The sequence below is a fragment of a genome, unplaced genomic scaffold (genome assembly GCF_019419815.1).
Source record: "Pyrus x bretschneideri cultivar Hongxiangsu unplaced genomic scaffold, Pyrus_bretschneideri_v1 Contig8, whole genome shotgun sequence".
Lineage (NCBI taxonomy): Eukaryota > Viridiplantae > Streptophyta > Magnoliopsida > Rosales > Rosaceae > Pyrus > Pyrus x bretschneideri.
In genome coordinates this window covers 9807261-9826845 of record NW_025999820.1, presented here as the reverse complement: position 1 = coordinate 9826845, position 19585 = coordinate 9807261, and the positions used below count along the sequence as shown (strand labels likewise).

At 36.0% G+C, this 19585-nt stretch overlaps 3 protein-coding genes across 4 annotated transcripts; 2 read left to right on the top strand and 1 right to left on the bottom strand.

Annotated features, from left to right (window-relative positions):
• Window positions 1-135: 135 nt before the first annotated feature.
• On the bottom strand, window positions 136-2042 carry LOC103959125 (protein FATTY ACID EXPORT 2, chloroplastic). Its single transcript, XM_009371469.3, has 3 exons — window positions 1491-2042; window positions 752-886; window positions 136-493 (listed from the first exon to the last, which is right to left on the bottom strand). The coding sequence occupies exons 1-3, from the start codon at window positions 1942-1944 to the stop codon at window positions 354-356; spliced, it is 729 nt and encodes a 242-aa protein (XP_009369744.1). The 5' UTR covers window positions 1945-2042; the 3' UTR covers window positions 136-353.
• Window positions 2043-3240: 1198 nt separating this feature from the next.
• Window positions 3241-5985, top strand: LOC103959126 (N-acylphosphatidylethanolamine synthase-like). Its single transcript, XM_009371471.3, has 4 exons — window positions 3241-3728; window positions 3833-3918; window positions 4263-4400; window positions 5337-5985. Exons 1-4 carry the CDS (start codon window positions 3389-3391, stop codon window positions 5640-5642), a joined length of 870 nt encoding a protein of 289 aa, XP_009369746.1. The 5' UTR covers window positions 3241-3388; the 3' UTR covers window positions 5643-5985.
• A 2853-nt stretch (window positions 5986-8838) lies between these two features.
• Window positions 8839-17350, top strand: LOC103959127 (kinesin-like protein KIN-14E). 2 transcript variants are annotated; one of them, XM_009371472.3, is made up of 24 exons: window positions 8839-9083; window positions 9320-9577; window positions 9876-9948; window positions 10162-10293; window positions 10376-10617; window positions 10751-11078; window positions 11677-11776; window positions 11860-12041; window positions 12310-12425; window positions 12549-12651; window positions 12858-13010; window positions 13104-13250; window positions 13360-13560; window positions 13641-13805; window positions 13876-13980; window positions 14087-14227; window positions 14356-14550; window positions 14830-14956; window positions 15058-15260; window positions 15378-15560; window positions 15878-15973; window positions 16162-16359; window positions 16489-16760; window positions 16876-17350. In XM_009371472.3, exons 2-24 carry the CDS (start codon window positions 9411-9413, stop codon window positions 17063-17065), a joined length of 3819 nt encoding a protein of 1272 aa, XP_009369747.2. In that variant the 5' UTR covers window positions 8839-9083; window positions 9320-9410; the 3' UTR covers window positions 17066-17350. The 2 variants fall into 2 exon arrangements, with proteins under 2 accessions (XP_009369747.2, XP_048431453.1); XM_048575496.1 differs by lacking the exon at window positions 9876-9948 and having other exon boundaries at window positions 9324-9577.
• Window positions 17351-19585: the final 2235 nt, after the last annotated feature.

The window sequence follows — 19585 nt, the reverse complement described above, 5'->3', positions numbered from 1 at the left end:
CATTCGATTTCTTGCAATTCTTTCTTTCTGCAAGATTTCATGTGCTTTGCGGCAGGCATACCGCTGACATTACCTAATAGTTGGAATAAATCCAGTGAACAGGATGGGAATTGAACTTTCATCATAGACGGAAGCTAGGAGCACACCAAAACCGCATATAATTTTCACAGTGAGAAATTGTCGAACAAACATTCGAAGTTTCAAGCACGACATCCTCCAACACAAAGTTTACATGCCTTCCTCAAAAGCTAATGCTGATAATCCATACCGGATATTAACAACAAAAAAAGAAAGATCCATAATTCCAGACGGTATACTCACATTTATTACAGTCTAACTTACATTCTGCATTTTCAGTGCGCACTGCGTAGAATTCCATGTAAGTAGCCACCAGTCATTACAAGCGACACAAGAGAGACGACGCCGGCTGGAAAGATCTTCCCTGACTTCTTGAAACGAGATCCCATCACAGCCAGGAGGGCAGCAGACAACCCTGGAGGTTGGAGAAAATGACAATTAGTAATTTGTTAAGGTGAACAAAATTAAGATATTGAACTGCACTCAGAAAAAGCGAAAACGGGATAATCCTAGAATCGCCTGTGTTTAGCGGCATTATACAATTGAAATAATGTCATTAAAGCAGATATATGGGAGAACCATTAAAATGGATATAAAGCAAACATAATCTTCCAATCAACTACTGCAGCAACTATCAACATAAGTACATGAGATGAGTGTGATGACAACTAACCAAGCCCGATAGATGATGCAAAAACTGGTCTTACGGGAAGCTCAGTAGAAACATAAAACAGCAAGGCCGATGATATACCCCCTGCCAACAGTGATTTCTGGCTGCCACTCTTCAAAAAGCCCATAAGGCCACCCACTGTCAAAAAAGCAACCGACATCAACAAACTGATATGTTCCTAGGGATAATTGCTATCCACAAAATAATTATTTGATCCCAAGATTTGATGTCTTGGAACACAAAGCTAATTAGAAGTTTGAACCTGAGCAGGTACCTCGAGCATGAAAGATTTAGTGACATTTGGAAGATACTAGACTGAAAAGCTTCTCGAAACTTCGAATTTGCAAACACAAAAGCTATGAGAACCATATCCATAAACCCACCCATATGGCAATGCTACTAAAAATCACCTATAAACTTGCAAATACACATTACAACCACAATCCATCAGCATGACTCCGTAGCGGAATCAGAGATCGCCAACAAAATCGGAAACCAACCCGTTACACTAATCGACATCAAACACGAAACTCTCTACTTCCTTTGGCATTACAAGCACCACTCAAGGCCTAGACTCAAACTTTAGCCACAATCGTAACAAGTTAACAACCCAACAGGCAAAACCTAACTATTATCTGCCTTCCTAACCAATTTTAGAAGCTAATCAAAGATGTTAACTTTACATTTTACAAGCTAGTCAAAGATGTTAACGATTCGAAAACAAAGGAATTTGATTGATTACCTCCAACAAGAACAGCATATCCTAGGGTTAGTTTCTGAGACATCGACATCCCTTTCTTCTTGCTCTCTTCAGGTCCCTCCTCACTCTCCCCTTTACCCTCGCTATTATCACCTCCACCGCCTCCGCCTCCGCCACCGCCGCCTCCCCTACCGCCAAAATCACCCCCACCGTCTCCGCCGCCGGCAACCGGTTCGATACCGATATCCTTGGTTCCTGAATCAACAGTGAATACGGTGGAAGTTTTGGTGTCGGAAACCACTCCAAGCTTTTGAATCGAGGTGGTGTAGCTCAAACCGCAAGAAGCTCTGAATCCGTGAAAGGAGAGATTGTTGTTGTGTTGCAGGCGCCGAGCTCCGCCGCCGGCGAGGGGAAGAGAAATGGCGGTGTTGGGGAAAGCTCCGATTTTGGGGCGTAGGAGGAAACGAGAAGACTGGGAAACGCACAAATCTGCCATATGTGTGTGATGTCACTTTCTCATTTTGGTTTCTGGATTCTTCGTTTGTCTTTCGGTTTTTTTCTACCGATTTGGGTACTTACAATGGGGATCCTCTTTACGAGAGTTCTGAAATTCTCAAATTATATGCGTTTATCTTGTACAATTAAAAATTATTTTAAATATTTTTATTTTAAATTAGTATATGATGAAAATTGATTGTGCAATAAAGGATGAACGAACATGATTTAAAGATCTATTCGGCCTCATGGTATACTTACTACCTACTTCTCCACGTGGCAAGTACGAAGAAGAAACATATATTTGAACCTTTTTGCAATAGATGGATGTAAGGGGAATATTTTGCAATTTTTTTCACAAAATAAAAAATAAAAAATTTACTTGGAGAACACTAAACAGATAATAAAGCATGTTAGAATCATTTTCATAGATTATTTTTGTATGCTTAATGTGGAGTTCTTGTGTCTTATCAAGTGTGGCCACACTAAGGTTCTAAAAGATGTTAAGCGTTATTCAGACGATGGATTGAGCTAATGCCTAGGCGAATTTTAATAAATTTATTATAAATAAGTGTCTATTTATATTTATAAAAATACATAATTGTATTGAGATACATAGATTGTAAAATAAAATGACATATAAATTAAAGTATTATAACATATTAATAATACATGGAACAAACATATCATGAATGTTCATATAAGTATTCAACAAACCTTTTACATTATTAAACAAAAATAAAATTTAAAATGACAATTACCAATTTTCTATCTAAGAGAGAGTCATGACTTAGGCGGGCTAATCGGACGCTTAAGGAGTTCTAAACGCTATTTCTTAATTTTCAAATGCTTAGAAATTAATTAGGATGATAAATAGTTGCTTAGTGCCTAGGCGGTTTTAGGCGAGAATTTTTAGGACACACCCACAAAAATTAGGACTCAAGTGAGAAGTGACTTTATAAATTAAGTTTTTAAAGATTATAAGGAAGAGTGAGGCAATACATTAGAATTATGATGAATTAAGAGTTTAATTTAGTCTAATATGACACACTTTTTAGACTGTTAAATTGTTATTTCAGAAAATTAATTCAAAATTAGTTTTATCTTCAGAACAATGATTAATTCAGAATTACAATGCTGGAATTTTTTTTTCTTATTGGAAAAAGGTCATTATCGTCACTTTACATTTTCCAAGAAACAAGTCGACCTTAAATGTAAAGGCCCAATCTCTAAGATTAGGAAAGGCCCACTAGGCCCAAGATGAAGCTTCCTCACCAATTTCACTAGAACAAACCTCACCCCACGCGCAGCAAACCACAAACGAAATTAACACACCATACCTTTCCGCTAAATTAATCAACCATGCAGCGTTCGAAATCACGCCAATTCGATCCCTGATCGATGAAATCCAAATCGACCCAACTGGGATTCCGCTGAACCAAATCATGGGTCGAAGAATCATGGAATGGGCTGCCCGGTCCGATTACATGGGCGGCATACCGAGGAAGATGGTGTTAACGCCGGTTGGGGGTATGGCGAAGGCCGTCGTCTCCCTCTTCAACTCCACCACCGTCCACAATGCCGACACGCTTCTCCGTCTGGTCCGGTCTCGGCCTAATAGGGTCCCACTCGTCACTGTCAGCAACCACATGTCCACCATGGACGACCCCTTTTTGTGGGCTTTCAAGGGGTTCCCCATCACTAATGCGAATTTGTCGAGGTGGGTTTTGGCCGCCGAGGACATCTGCTTTAAAAATTCAATGCTTTCTTACTTCTTCAGAGTTGGTTAGTTGAATTTGGTTTCTTTTCTTTGTTTGATTTGGGTTTTTTGCACATTGTATCTGTTATTTTGGAGGTGGGATTTGTTTTTTATGTGGTGATTTGGTCAGGAAAGTGCATTCCGATTACGCGGGGTGGCGGCATTTATCAAGAACACATGAATGAAGCTCTTGAGAGATTGAGTGAAGGATCATGGGTAATCACTTCTTAATCTTATTAAATGTTCTTAGTTTCTGCTTAATGGGTCAGTCCAGTTTCACCACTGAGTTGGGAGCTATTCAATGTTGCTTAGGATGTGACTGTGCTGAATTCAATGGCATATTTCGGTTTGCATAGCTCAATGTTGTGTTTTTTAAATATAAAGGTTGTAACTTTTCGGGTTGATGGGTTCTTCATTAGTTGTTTGTGAAATGGAAAGTTGCCTTATAGTATCAGTAGTTTTGTAAAGTTTTTAACTTGTTCGGTAATGTATAATTCGTCGACATCTATGTGAAAGCTTTGGTTATTCAAAATTCAAACTTTTGGATCTCTGATGGGCAGTTGCATACATTTCCAGAAGGAAAAGTGTACCAGGAAGATGCACCTATAAGACGATTGAAGTGGGGGACCGCTAGTCTCATTGCGCGTGCTCCTGTAACCCCTATAGTTTTGCCAATTGTGCATACTGGATTTGAACAGGTAATTTTCTTTTCTTAGGATTCTTCCTCTTTGTTTGGACTTTTGTTTCGACCAATTGTGTGTGTTTCTCTTAAGATTTTGACTATATTGTTATTAGATGTTAGTGAACTGCTAAAGATAGAAACTTCTCAATCCCCTCCCCACTGACCCCAACAAAATGCAGTACTGACATGTTTTATAAACCATACATTATGTACAACAGTATCACAAGTTATCTGATGAATATTCTTTTTTCTATTCCCTGTGAAAAGTATGACGTGAACTTCAGTATTAGTTTCATCCATTTAACACGACGGTCCTTGATTGATTCAGACTTCCATTTCCTTGTCTCTCTCTATCCAACATACTCTTTGTCATTTGTAGTGCGGTTCTGATCAATTGACTGAAAACTTGAGCCATAACATTGTAACCTGACGTCCAAATGGCTAGCTGTGTAGTTTGGGAATGATTGCTACACAGAATATCATTGTAGAAAATTCAGCTTTACATTTTCGGGATATTAGAATTTTGGTGTGGCTCAAAACCCACTGAAACTCGTGAACGTGGCAGTTAAAACTGTTTCTGTTATGCATTCAATATGTTATGAAAATATTGCACTACTGACGTATGTTTTATTACATATGTTGAAGTTACCTAAGCCGTGCCAGAAAATCTGGTGAAATAAGCTGATATCATGAACTTCTGCTGTGCTATTCAACAATTTGATACACTTTTTGGTGTTCACGTCTTACTCTTTGAAGTCCTGAACAATGATTTAGTTAACTGGACTAGACATATGACGGAATTTATCCATTTACGCAGAAAGTAAAATACATATTAACCTTACGTTTTTGTGATCTTTTATTTTTGGTTATATTAACTATACCATTACCAATCTTTTATGACACATTTGTTGAACATTGCTCATCTCCCATTTGCTAATATTTACATTTCCAGGTGATGCCTGATAAGTTTCATCGTGGTAAAAGGCCTCCGTTTCCGTTATGGAATAAGGAAATTAAGATAATAGTTGGCGAGCCAATGGAATTGGACCTTCCTGAAATGAGGCTGATGGCAACCTCTCTGTCTCGTAAGACTTCACATTCTACGTTAGGATGGCCAAGCAGTTGCCCTGGTGGTTTGGACGAGGCAGCGCAAAAACATCTGTACAGTGCAATTTCAGAGAAAATCCAAGACGTCATGGAGCGCTTACGGATTTTTGCTAAAAGTTCTTCAAAGTCAAAGGATCAAAATCTTTGCTAGCATAAGTTGTCTTTCGAAGCATGTCCAACAGTTGGAAAAATGCAATCCGACCATCGTAAGACATAGTGCTGAACGAGAAGCATATCCCTGTACTCCAGCATTCAATCACTGAGTTCTGGCTCCGCTTAAGGAACAGGATCCGGCCAGCTTCTTTCATGGCATGGCAGTATAGAGATGCAGTTGAATGGTTAGTTTGTAGTTGATTTACAAGACTTGTATTCTTTTATGCAGTTCGATTGTATTGATTGCCTTCGACGATAATTCTGGAAATTTGTAATGGGGTGGGTATATTAACTTATTCAAATTTAGTCGAAATTAAATAAGATTTTCTCAATTTTTTTTTTCTTCAAAAGTTCGAAATATGCAATGGATTTTTGCAAAGTTTTTATAATGAATCGGTAACTTACATACTAAATATCATCGATATTCATTGATTTTCCTATATCTCGCCAATATAGGGTGAATTTTGTATTTTACCCCCTCATTTTCATATCCATTCTTGATTTTTTGACGAAAATGTCAACAAATTCATACATATTTTAGACACCAATTGTTATCATGTCTACAAATTTGAACTTGGAATTTGGTTATTTATTTATTTATTTTTTATTTTTAACGAATAACTTCCTTTTTTTTGCACTATTTCACTAGTGTCCACTACAAGCTACAAGAACACTTTGACCTTAAACGTTAAACCATCTAAAGAAGATGTCCTTTTTAAAGGGAAAAAGAAACATTTGTGGGCTCATTCCACATGTTGCTCCACATTTCGACCAAATTTTTGTTGTTGCTGAATATGTTTTGTTGGATATTAAGATAATAAGGCATTGCTCTGCCTAAAACATTTGGACGCAAAACTAGCAACTCTTAATTACTTGAGCTACAAGTCTCTTACAATTATAGGACAATATTTAGAAAGCGGAGACGGACTAATAATAAGTTAGGTGGTTCCAAAATGTGATGATTAGGGTTTGCTTAAATTAAAAGGTACCATCATTGTTGGAGGGCAATTTGTCCAAAGAAGCAGAAAATGGACCCTCTTTTCACCTGCTGCTATAAATAATTTGATGTAGATGGAGTGCAGTTGGTTGCTTTTACTTGGTTGTTCTCATTAGGCCCATTTGTTTGTGAGACGTACCCACTTCTCAACTTTCTCATGATTTCATTTATAGCAATTTAAGCTCCTTGACTTGTTCTACTTTCTGGGTTATTATTGTTTATTTCTGTCATTTATGACATTTATACAGAAGAGTTTCATTTTTACTTTTCGTAACTAAAAATTTATGATCATCCAACTTTAGATTTGTCGTTGAGAGCTGAGATTAAAATTAAAATTGAGTGACTATGCATTTTTTGATCACTTGGTGACTACGTAGTTGTCATATGAAAAAAAACGCAAATCTAATTAATTAAGCAATAAATTCATATATCCAAATTTGTGTTGCTAAGTCAATCAAGTGGCAATACTCGTGAGTTGTATTAAACTCTTCTTCTACATTTGGCATGCTTGCCGGCAATGCCGGCTTCTTGACATTAGGGGCATTTCTATATAGCAAAGCAAGATACTTTGAATATCCATTTTTGTAAAAATATAATAAATAGGGACCCAATTTCCTTGTTTGAAATGCAGGCTCCCGATGGGACATGGCATGACTTGAGAATTTTCTGACCTTCTAAGGCATTGGGTGTTCCTATACTTTTGACATTGACAAAGGGTAAATATGACATTTTCTTAATTGGTAGATTTGTAAGGCGGTAAAATTGACAAAAATACGTATGACTGTAAATGTTATGATTATAACGATATTGTGTTATTAGATACTTAACTTGTTATGATGTTAGACTCTAAATCTATTTGAACCAATCTCAAAAGGCAAAAATATAATCATGATCATTTAAAAGTGAAATCATGTCCAAACATGTAGTACTAATTGAACTTGAACATGATGAAATTGTTATTAAAACCACAACTAAAGTTTCAAATTACTAAGTTTTAAATTGGTAGAAGAATCTTTTAAGAACTACAAAATACTAAGTTAATGTAGTCCTAATTGAGAATGTTATGATTAAACAATGTCTTATCATACAGAGAGAGAGAGAGAGAGACACACACACACACACTAGCATATGGGCACACACAAAATGTGTGAGAATAATTTTTATTTTTGGCTTTGAAATAAAAGGAGAGAGGAAGAGAGGAAGAGAGTGATAGAGAATGTGGGAATGAGAAGTTTTTATTTATTTTTATTTTTATTTATTATTATTTTTTTAAATTAAAGATTTGTTATGATTACATGTAGGTGAGGTTTTGAAAAAAAAAAACAGCAAAATTTGGTTGTGTGAAATAACATTTCTGCCCCATATTTCTTATTCATGTTCTGTTTTAATTAGATGGTTAAACTGGTAATTTCATAGGATTTTGGTTGACAATAAGTGTTTTTATTAATATATATATATATATATATAAAATGACCAGCTGATGGATAAGTCACAATAATCAACCATTTCGTGGTAAGGAAGACTCAAAGATATTAACATGTGACGTTATATTGTTAGATTGTGAATTATGCTTGGACATTAAAAATGGGCAAACAAAATAAAAATCATTTAAAAATTAGAATCATATCCAAATTTGTAGGTACTAATTGAGCTTCAACAAAAGATATTATTGTTATTTTTTCTCTCATTTTTTGTAAATTTTAAGTAAAACCGTAAACAAAAGTGAAATTGTTGGCTTCTAAAGTAGGAAACTTGTAAGGATAAAGTTAGATGGGATGGGCCCATCACCAAAAAACTTCCCACAAGTACAAGCTTTAGCGGGTGGAAGGCCCAAAGTTTGGGGGGCATCTCCCTCCCGTCCCAGGACACTCCCTAAATTACAATAATACCCTTCCATACCTTTTCAAATTTTATATGCATCGTACCAATAAAAACACCCTCCTCCTCGGGAAAAAAAAAACGAAAAATTCGAATTGCATATGGGTAGAGGTACGAGGATATAATGGTCATTTCGTGCTCGGAAAACTCGAAGAATTGAAATGCACACAAAGTCGCACCGAACGCGCAATAAAAAAAGCAAAAGCTTTAAAAAATAAATGTTTGCTGAATTTACGTAAGTGCCCTTTGTCATTTATAATAGTCCCGTGATTCTCTCTGCTTTTCACTGGAAGCAGTGGTGTGGCTGGGTTATTTTTGTAGCTCAGATCTCTTTCTCTCTCCTCCCTCTCTCTCTCTCCTCTTTCCGATCGTTCATGTTTGCAGAGGTCAGTGTCAGAGAGAAAGAGACCTTCTTCTTCCCTGTTTAATCGATTTATGAATGTCACATTACATTTGATTTTTTCTGGGTTTTTTTGTTCTCTGTTCGTTCTGTCTCTCGATCTGTTATTTCCTCAGAGGCAAAATCCAAAGACCCAATTGCAGGCAGGCAATAATTTCATCAAGGTTGGAGCTTTTTTTATTTTTGAGGCTTTTTATTTTCCGGGTTTGGTCGTTAGTGGCTTGATGCTGCTGCCTTACCATGGAAATTGTCGGCTTTATGTGTTTATTTTTTGGTTTTTGGAGGTTTCTGGAAATTATTAGGATGAACAGATTGTGTTTTGATTGTGTAACGTTTCGTATGAATGTGTTTTTTACTTGGTTTTTTGTTGCATTGGTTTTTGTGTTGTTCTGAATTTAAGGAAGATAACCTCGTACCTGAATGATTTGAGGAACTGAAGCTGGTTCTGGGAAGTATGTGTGTGCGTGTCTGTCTGTAGGGGTTGCACTGAAATGACAATGGACCTGCACCCGTCAATGGCGCAAAGTGTGAGAACAAGTAGGTCTTCTTTTAGCTCTAGCAATGGCAATGGGAATACAACTCCTTTACACAGCTCTGCTGCTGCTGCATTTGCAAATGGGGATGATTATGACAGTGACAGCTCCAGCTTGCCACCGCAGTATGTTCACTCGCATGTTCCTCTTAGCCCGTGTCTTTGAATTGGGCTTTGAATGCCTTCATTGTTCCGCTTACCTGTTTTATTTGGAAGCATAATCTAGAGTGAGGCATGACATATTATCTCTGGTTGTAAAATTGTGATTTGAAATCGGTCATGATGTCTAATTCATAATGGTACAATAAAAAAGATGGGTTCTTCAACATTCTGGTTTGCAAAGCTGATAAGCGGATAGCAGTTTACTTGTTATGACGTCGTATTGCCTTTGACTGTCAGCATTTTCTCCACTTGTTAATTGCAGAACACCAAGGACCTTGTCCATGGACATCCCAGCAGAACTTGCTGGTGCAATACCCTTGATTGATAGATTTCAGGTAGGAGCATATATTCTCTAATAATCAACGGGATATGCTCACACACACCTACACAACATGTACAAGCATACATTTCGGTGGTCATTCTCCTTTGTAGTCTTTTTTGTTCCAGAAATTAAATTACTCGAATACATATAATATTTATTGCTCATTGTTTTAGGGCAATCAACAGTCGTTATGTTCTTTATATAATTTATTTTCTTTTGAAAATAGGTAGAAGGATTTTTGAGGTTGATGCAGAAACAGATTCAGTCCGCTGGAAAACGTGGATTCTTTACAAAAAAATCCGTTGGTCCACAACCCCGAGAGAGGTTCACTTTTGAGGATATGCTGTGCTACCAAAAGGTAACTACATGCTATGTTTCATAAAACTTCTATTTATTAAACTATAAAACTCTTGAAGAGCTAAAATTATGTGCTTTTACAGGATCCAATACCTACATCATTACTGAAAATCAATAGTGACCTGGTAAGCCGGGCAATGAAACTGTTCCAAATCATTTTGAAGTACATGGGAGTTGATTCATCTGATGATCGAGTTACTCCAGCAAGCTTAGATGAACGGATAGAGCTTGTTGGAAAGATGTTTAAGCAAACCTTGAAGCGGACAGAGCTTCGGGATGAACTTTTTGTTCAGATTTCAAAACAAACAAGAAATAATCCCGATAAGTATGCATCGTTTTCTTTTCAGTCATAGTGTTTTGTTTCTATGATAGATAAGATTTGGGTGTGTAAAAGGCAGTGGTAAACTATTTTCAATTTTATGCTCCATGACTTGACTTAATTGGTTTTGTTATAACAGGCAATATTTGATCAAAGCATGGGAATTAATGTATCTGTGTTCATCCTCTATGCCTCCTAGCAAGGACATTGGGGGGTATTTGTCCGAGTATGTCCACAATGTAGCACATGGTGTGAATATTGACTCTGAGGTTCGAGTTCTAGCAATTAATACATTAAATGCCTTGAAGCGTTCTGTAAAGGCTGGTCCTAGGCATACAATACCAGGCCGCGAGGAGATTGAAGCGCTTTTAACTGGTCGAAAGCTAACTACAATTGTGTTTTTCTTGGATGAAACCTTTGAAGAAATCACATATGAAATGGCAACAACAGTGGCCGATGCTGTTGAGGTAGGCTTATCAACTTTAATGTGCACTATCTGTTTGGGTACCAAAGAGTAAAAGGACAAAATATCACAAAAATAAAGAGTTGAATATGCAAAGCAGAATTACATGTGCCTTACGGTCAAACATAGTGGCAACTGGCAAGCCTTTGCTTTGGTAGGTCATCACAAAATTCACATTTTAAGCAAACAACTTTCTGGTAAAGTAAATATTTAGGGTGATACAGATACAGTAGCAACATACTGGGTGTATTTGACACACATTTGAAGTACTGATATTTAAGAAATTTTGTTTCAATCGCTTAATAACTTGAACCTTTTTTTAAGTCATTACTTCTGACTATGGCATAATGACTCTGAATTATCCAGTATGATGAGTAACAACAGTTGTGTTGCTGACTTGTCTAACTCACAAGGTCTTTTGCCACTGAATCTGTTTAGTTTATATTTGTGATTTGCAATTACGATCCATCACCTTTAAGTACTCATAGGATTGTAATAATAATACGCCCCAGTTTTTTACTGTTAAAAGTTTCTTTATTCTTGTTCTGTCATACATCTGTCTTCTTGATTATGATTTTGATAGTTTTCCATGTCGCGTTCAGGAACTTGCAGGGGTAATTAAACTCTCAGCTCTTTCTAGCTTTAGTCTGTTTGAATGCCGCAAAGTTGTAACTGGCTCCAAATCACCTGATCCTGGAAATGGTATTCTTTTATTTTTCAACCTTGTGGTTTCCTATGTTAGGGTTCACTGAACATTATCTGATATGCATTTTCTTGTCACACAGAGGAGTATATTGGGTTAGATGACAACAAGTACATAGGGGATCTATTAGCAGAACTCAAGGCCGCAAAGGATCGAAGTAAAGGAGAAATATTGCATTGCAAGCTGACATTTAAGAAAAAGCTGTTTCGGGAGTCGGATGAAGCTGTCACAGATCCAATGTTTGTGCAGTTGTCCTACGTTCAGGTGCGTAATCTCAATAAAAGTATTACTAAGCTTCCTAATCCTTTGTTGTTTTTCTTTTGTGATGCTCATTAAAAAAGAAATTGAGCATTGTTTGTTGACCTGTTGTTTTGACATGGCTTTTTGAATGACACCAAGGTAAACGTTGCTTTCAAGAGCTCAAGTTGAATTTGTGAACATAATGATTTCTATCTTGATGATTAACTTCTACAGTAGTATTAGACTATTGCGATTAACCTCCAAAGTTTGTTTATATGTTGTTATGTTATAGTTGCAACATGATTATATACTGGGAAATTATCCTGTTGGAAGAGATGATGCTGCCCAGCTGTCTGCATTGCAAATCTTGGTTGACATCGGATTTCTGCGCAATCCTGAATCATGCACGTCAGTTTCTTGCTACCTTTTTGTTCCATATTTTATTTGGCCTTTTGTTATCTGTTATTGTTTTAGATCATGTCACGTTTATAGTTGGTCTTTCAATCTTAACTTGAGGTTAATATTTTTCAGTGACTGGAATTTGCTTTTGGAACGCTTCCTACCCAGACAAATCGCAATCACACGAGCAAAACGAGAGTGGGAGTTTGATATTCTTTCTCGTTACCATTCAATGGTAAGTTACCAGAGTGGTAAAACTTTAAGTTGATATGCATGGAAATCTGTTGCACGAGTTCTTATGTACAGTTACTTTTAAAAAGAAATACAAATTTGTTATCTGATTTGGTTGCCTGTGACTCCTTGTGCATGCATCCTCAATCATACGTCTTTATTTTGAAGGAGATAATACTTTTGGTATAAGACATTGCTGTTGTATTGTAGGAAAATTTGACAAAAGATGATGCAAGACAACAATTTTTGAGAATACTGAGACAACTTCCTTATGGGAATTCAGTCTTCTTCAGTGTTCGCAAGATTGATGATCCCATTGGACTTCTTCCAGGGAAAATTATTTTGGGCATCAACAAAAGAGGGGTGAGTTTATAACTTTATATACAAATATAATATATGTGTGTGTGCGCACCTCGTTTTAACGTTGTATTGACATTATGATATCACATTCCACAGGTTCATTTTTTCCGTCCAGTTCCAAAGGAATATCTACATTCAGCTGAGCTAAGAGACATAATGCAATTTGGTAGTAGCAATACTGCTGTTTTCTTTAAGATGAGAGTTGCAGGTGTTCTTCACATTTTCCAATTTGAAACTAAGCAGGTTTTGGCACCTCTCTAACTTATCTGTTTGTTGATACATTGTTTTTGAGGTTTTTAGGCCGCTTCACTAAAGTTTCTTTGACTTATGTGCATTTCTCCTTTCCATGCAGGGTGAAGAAATTTGTGTTGCTCTTCAAACACACATAAATGATGTCATGTTGAGGCGCTACTCTAAAGCTCGGCCTGCTGCTAGTGGTTCAACAAACGGAGATCTTTCTAACAATGTTAAGCCCTCTGATGATGAAGTTTATGAAAAACGTATACAGGATTTGTCAAAAGCTGTTGAAGAGTCTCAGAGGAATGCTGATCAAGTAAGAAAATAAGACTTTAACATGCTGAATTGTTGATTACTGCTATTACCTGGTAGTTGAATGAAACTATGTTAATTCAGTTGCTGGAAGAATTGCGTGAAAAGCAAAAACAAGAAGCAAACATGCAAGAAGAATTAGAAAGTTTGAAGCAATCCTTGGCATTTGAGAAGCAAAACCTGACAGAAGTTAGATGTGATCATGATAGGCTTAGATCATTGTGTGATGAAAAGGATATGGCACTTCAGGTCAGTGTGACTAATTGTATTTGCACTCAATGTGCTTTAAATATTCTAACTGGATTCTCAAATCTATTAGGCTGCACTGCTAGAGAAAAAAAGCTTGGAAGCAAGGCTGCAAAACTTGGGTAATCAATTGGCAGAGAAAAATAACAAAACACAGCAAGTTGGTGGAATTAACCACGTAAGTTTTTTATGAAAATACATTTCGGTATCAATTTAGTTAAGTTGGTTCTATCAAGTGGTTTATGATAAGGCACAAGGGATTTTGAAAACAATATCTTACACAGGCATTGCAGAAGCTCGAAGACGAGATAAAGCTTCGTGGTGAGGAATTGTTAGCAAAAGACAAAACTATAAGGAGACTATCTGATGAAAAAATATCATTGGAGCAAAGACTTTCTGGCCTCGAAAAGACTAAATCTGTTGAGGTAATTTTCTTGACATCTTAATTTGGTGTTGGTTCGTTGTTTCTTTTTTAATGATTGTAATGTCTTTGTTTCTGGTTTCTGGTGCCCAATAGAAGAATCAAATATCTTAGTGAGTGTTCATTATGTAGATTGATTCTGTCGGGAAAAAGTTTGAGCAAGAGCGCAGAGCGTTAAAACTTCAAGTGTTTGAACTTGAAAAGAAGCTTCAAGGAGTTAACCAAGAATTAGCAGGTCTTAAGTCAACTCTTGCCACCAAAAACTCTGAGGTTGCTGAATTACAAAGTAGCTTAAAGGAATTGGAGGAACTGAGAGAAATGAAAGAGGTAATGGTCCTGTATAGATTCTTTAATAAAGCGTTTTCTTTCATTTGTTGTATTTATTTTATATGAAAACCAATGAAAAGGGCTTGAAAACTTTGAGTTTTAATGATAAGGACAAAATAAAGGGTAAAGTGAATAGTACCAGGATTGACTTTTTAGTGTAAAAATGTGGTTTTTCGTTAAAGTGAACACTACTATGGGTTTTTTGTTAAAACTCTCTTATTTTATGTACAAGGTTCCAAAAATGGTAAACATTGCCAACAAATTCATGTTTGATTTCAGGACATTGATAGAAAGAACGAGCAAACTGCTGCCATCTTGAGGATGCAAGGAGCTCAGCTAGCTGAGATGGAAGTGCTTTACAAGGAAGAACAACTTTTGAGGAAGCGATATTTTAATACCATAGAAGGTTGTCATTCCTTGAAATCTTTGCAATATTTAAGTAAGCCTTTTGTTCTGTCCCTTTAGTATCCCTGACGTGATATTTTTTCCATTCTATGTACTTTTCAGATATGAAAGGCAAGATTAGAGTCTTCTGTCGATTGAGACCCTTGAGTGAAAAAGAAATTAATGAAAAGGAAAGAGATACAGTTAAAAGTGTAGATGAGTTCACAATTGAACATCCATGGAAAGATGACAAATTGAAACAACATATGTATGATCGTGTATTTGATGGTAATGCCACCCAAGAGGATGTCTTTGAAGATACAAGGGTAAGGTTTTTTTTGTATTAAATGGTTTCATCGAAAGAGATCTAATTTTTTTAATTGCTATGAATATACATTTGTAAATCATTTCTAACATGTTTTTTTTACGTGCACGTAATGCAGTATTTGGTACAATCTGCAGTTGATGGGTATAATGTGTGCATATTTGCATATGGGCAAACCGGTTCCGGAAAGACATATACCATATACGGTTCAGAAACTAATCCTGGACTTACTCCACGAGCTACTGCAGAGTTGTTTAAAATATTGAGGCGAGAGAACAACAAATTCTCATTTTCATTAAAGGTATTATCTTGTTGGTTCTGTACATTGATCAATTTTAGTGGTCGCCACTTAAAACCCTTGCAAGGGCAAGATAAGATTGTTAATTGCTTTCGTTTCCTATGAACATGGGAAACTTCTATACAGTAAGTACAATAAAAACGTCCCATATAAATAGAAGAAAATGGGAAAAAAATACAAGATGGACAAGAAGTCTTATCATATATAGTTTAACACCCTAAGAAATATATGAATTACATTCATTGTTGTTTAGGCTTTTGGTAATGGTTTTTTTTCAATTACTACTTGGTAATGGTAATGAGTAAATATTTTTTACGCAGGCATACATGTTGGAGTTGTATCAAGATACACTTGTAGACCTTCTCTTACCGAAAAATGCCAAGCGTTTGAAATTGGAGATCAAGAAAGATTCAAAGGTAATTTCTTCACATGTCTGTAATACTTTGTAATTCTACGAGGCCAGTGTTTTTTTATTAGACTGTGAAGAGTATTTTTGGTTAATCACATTTGATCCTTAATTCATGTTATTTAATTTTTTTTATTCTGATCTGTTGATTAGTATCACATCTTTAAGGTCGCTCAATGGTTGATTTTGTAATGTTAGGGTATGGTCTCGGTTGAGAATGTAACAGTTCTCTCAATTTCATCACATGACGAACTGAAAAGTGTCATTCAAAGAGGTTCAGAACGAAGGCACACTGCTGGAACTCAGATGAACGATGAAAGTTCAAGATCACACCTCATAGTTTCTGTTGTCATCGAAAGTACCAACCTTCAAACCCAATCTGTTGCAAGAGGAAAGGTATATTAATATATTTCAAAATAAATAATTAAGGTGATGCACATTGGTTTGCATTCACTTCAGGTCTAGTTGAATATTTGTTTGGAAATTATATTCATTAATATCTTTCTTTTACATAATCATGTGTAGCTAAGTTTTGTGGATCTTGCTGGTTCGGAAAGAATAAAGAAGTCGGGCTCTTCAGGTAGTCAACTTAAAGAAGCGCAAAGTATCAACAAATCACTTTCAGCACTTGGGGATGTTATTAGTTCTTTATCTTCCGGTGGTCAACACATACCGTACAGGAACCATAAGTTAACGATGCTAATGAGTGATTCACTTGGTGGTAACGCGAAGACGCTTATGTTTGTAAACGTTTCTCCTGCTGAATCAAATGTGGACGAGACGTACAATTCTCTAATGTATGTCACACTTCTCTTTATTATTTACTTTTTCTAATTACAAATAATTTGAGTCTTAATGTTTCTCCCAAAAGGTAATGACTACTATAATTTCACACCTTTATGCTAAATTCAGGTATGCATCAAGAGTCCGATCAATCGTGAATGATCCAAGCAAAAACGTTTCTTCAAAAGAAATCATGCGGCTGAAGAAGTTGGTTGCATATTGGAAAGAACAAGCAGGCAAGAGAGGAGACGACGAAGATTTGGAAGAAATTCAGGATGAGCGACCGGTGAAAGATAGAGATGGCCGCCATTCCATGTAACTTTTCGCGGAAACTAGATTGGCGAAACTTGTAGTTGGAAATTCTAGCATTACAAGTTTAGGCAGAATTTTGGAATGTGAGCTTTAGGGTTTCGGCAGGGTAGACCACATCGAGCGAGCATACGATTTGGTTCTGTGTTCTAGTTGATACTCTCTGCTTCTCATTGTGTTGTGATGAAAAAAGGTTGTAACCGGGTTAGGAGGATATAAGTTGTACAGTGTGGCTGGTGTGTATATATGACATACTCTTGATTTTATTTGTATATGGAGTTCGAAGTTTCGTCCTCGTCTTTCATGCTTGTTTTCTCCATATTTTTGCTTCAAAGAAAATACAATTCACTCAGATTTTATCCCAGCCAACAGAAAGTGAAAAGAAAATAAAAAAGACAGTTGCAGGAGTGATGAACAAATCTGGTGCCCTTGTGCCTGTTCATCCTTTGCCCCGGCGCTCCCCTTTGTCAGTCTTGGAGACTTTGCTCAGGTATTACGTGACTATTTTCTACAATAATAATCCTATTTAATAACACCGTGTTGCTGATAGTTTTATACCAAGGCGTGGAGCAATGGGAGGCTGTCCATTTTTCTCCGGGCCAAAGGAGGAGGCGATGGAAGCTCCGCCAGCACTCGTGGATTAGGATCACCCTCGTCTCTACGTCCCTTTTGTTTACAAATGTTCTAGAGCTCGTTTGACAAGTGCTTTTAAATGACTGAAGGTTCTTTTAGATAAAATATTTTTGTGTTCTAAAAGCAACGTGTGCTTTTAGCATCAAGCACTTCAAGTGCTTTTCCATAATTAAATTGCATTTTTACTAAGATTTGGTTCCAAAAATATTTAAAACTGCTTTCAGGTGTTTAAAAACATTACAAAACGAGTCTATAGAGTTAGCAAGTTCAAACTCTCCAGAAAATTGAAAGCTGATGGAGCCCTTGCACTCCTACCTACGCACCCCTTGCTAATGTGATATGTATATGGCAAGTTTAGGTGGCATATATCATCCTGCCTTTAGCCTATGTTAAACCCAGAAAACAAGATCAAAGCATTTGTAGTATTTATCTTGTAGGTTTTAAGTTCGAATCTTCCTCTCTGAATTTGTACAAGAAAAAAAAAAAAACTGAATTCTTATCGAACTTAATTATAAATTATATCTTTTATCAAGCTTAGTTGATATTTTTATAATTTTCTGCTATTTTCTCATCATACATTCTACTAAACCTTTTTATCTAATTTGCTAAATAGATATTCTCAGAGAATTTTCTGTGAACATCCAAATATTAGGCTTGTCACAAAATTTGGTATGCCTAACATTATTGACGTTCAAAGCATCTCACTTAACCCATAAAATATTCGAAAAGGATAATGATTTTAATCCCCTTCAGCTATATATGTACTTCAAAGTAAATATATATTCCAATTTTCTCTGCCCTCTAAATTAAGGGACTAGCTACTGTATGTTAATATATTCACCATCTAACAGTCATATATGCAATCGAAAATATAGAATATCATCTCTGCTGATATATATGTTAGATGGTGAAAGTCTTCTAGCAACCCCAAGCCAACAAGACCCTTCGCTTTGCGAGGATTGGAGGAAGGGAGAAGGGGGTTAACGTCTATCGTTATTGGTTTTTGCAATTTTTTTTGCCATTCCTAATGTTACAACATGTAGGGATGGGTAACGGTTATGTTGGGCGGATAACCGCGGTTATTTATCCATAACCGTTTAAACTTTTATCCACATAACCATTTACCCGTTGGATATTTACATAAATGGGTATAACCATACCCATAATCGCATACCCATTTACCCATAACCGCGTACCCGTTTACTTTTTTTTTTTTTTACCCGTCTATCTATTTTTTTGACAACTTGAAAATTAAAAAGAAATTTGTCATAATTTTCTTTTTTCTAGCTATTAAATACCGTTATAAGTGCATTTAACATGTATTTTTATATTAACAACAATATTATTTATGAATATATGCGATGTCTCTCAATTATTTGACGGTCAATCTATTACAAGAATCATGCATGGTTGTAGATTAATTAATATTCTTGTATACATACATACATACATATACATATATATATATATATATATATGTAAGTACGCATCAGTCTGCTAAAAGGCTAATTTGATAAATATTTGAATTTTTATTTAGAAACATATGCTCATCGGTCCAAGCCATTTAATCGATTTCTAATTTTGGGATCAAATATTTATTGAAAACTCGAAGCCAATTAAATATATATATATATATATATATATATATAAGTACGCATCATCTAATAATAACATGTTTCTAAATGCTCAAAGTAATCATTATCTTGAATTGGTCAAAACTCCAAAAGACTCCAAAATAAAACTGTGGAACACTAATGCTTTAGCATATTCAATCACATATATTAAACATTAGCCCATTCTATCAACTATATTTTTGCTCTCAAGTGAGGCATAAATATATATATATATATATATATATATTATATGACCCTTTATAGCCGCAGGTAATACCCATAAC

Bases quoted from the DNA above. Each gene is read 5' to 3' on its own strand.
- LOC103959125 (XM_009371469.3), bottom strand. From the start codon at position 1,944: ATGGCAGATTTGTGCGTTTCCCAGTCTTCTCGTTTCCTCCTACGCCCC. The intron at 887-1,490 runs GTAATCAATCAA...CTTTTTTGACAG, and splicing joins ATATGCTGTTCTTGTTGGAG to TGGGTGGCCTTATGGGCTTT. The intron at 494-751 runs GTTAGTTGTCAT...TCCAACCTCCAG, and splicing joins TGCATCATCTATCGGGCTTG to GGTTGTCTGCTGCCCTCCTG.
- LOC103959126 (XM_009371471.3), top strand. From the start codon at position 3,389: ATGGGTCGAAGAATCATGGAATGGGCTGCCCGGTCCGATTACATGGGC. The intron at 3,729-3,832 runs GTTAGTTGAATT...TGATTTGGTCAG, and splicing joins TTCTTACTTCTTCAGAGTTG to GAAAGTGCATTCCGATTACG. The intron at 3,919-4,262 runs GTAATCACTTCT...TCTGATGGGCAG, and splicing joins GATTGAGTGAAGGATCATGG to TTGCATACATTTCCAGAAGG.
- LOC103959127 (XM_009371472.3), top strand. From the start codon at position 9,411: ATGACAATGGACCTGCACCCGTCAATGGCGCAAAGTGTGAGAACAAGT. The intron at 10,294-10,375 runs GTAACTACATGC...GTGCTTTTACAG, and splicing joins ATATGCTGTGCTACCAAAAG to GATCCAATACCTACATCATT. The intron at 15,561-15,877 runs GTATTATCTTGT...TTTTTTACGCAG, and splicing joins AATTCTCATTTTCATTAAAG to GCATACATGTTGGAGTTGTA.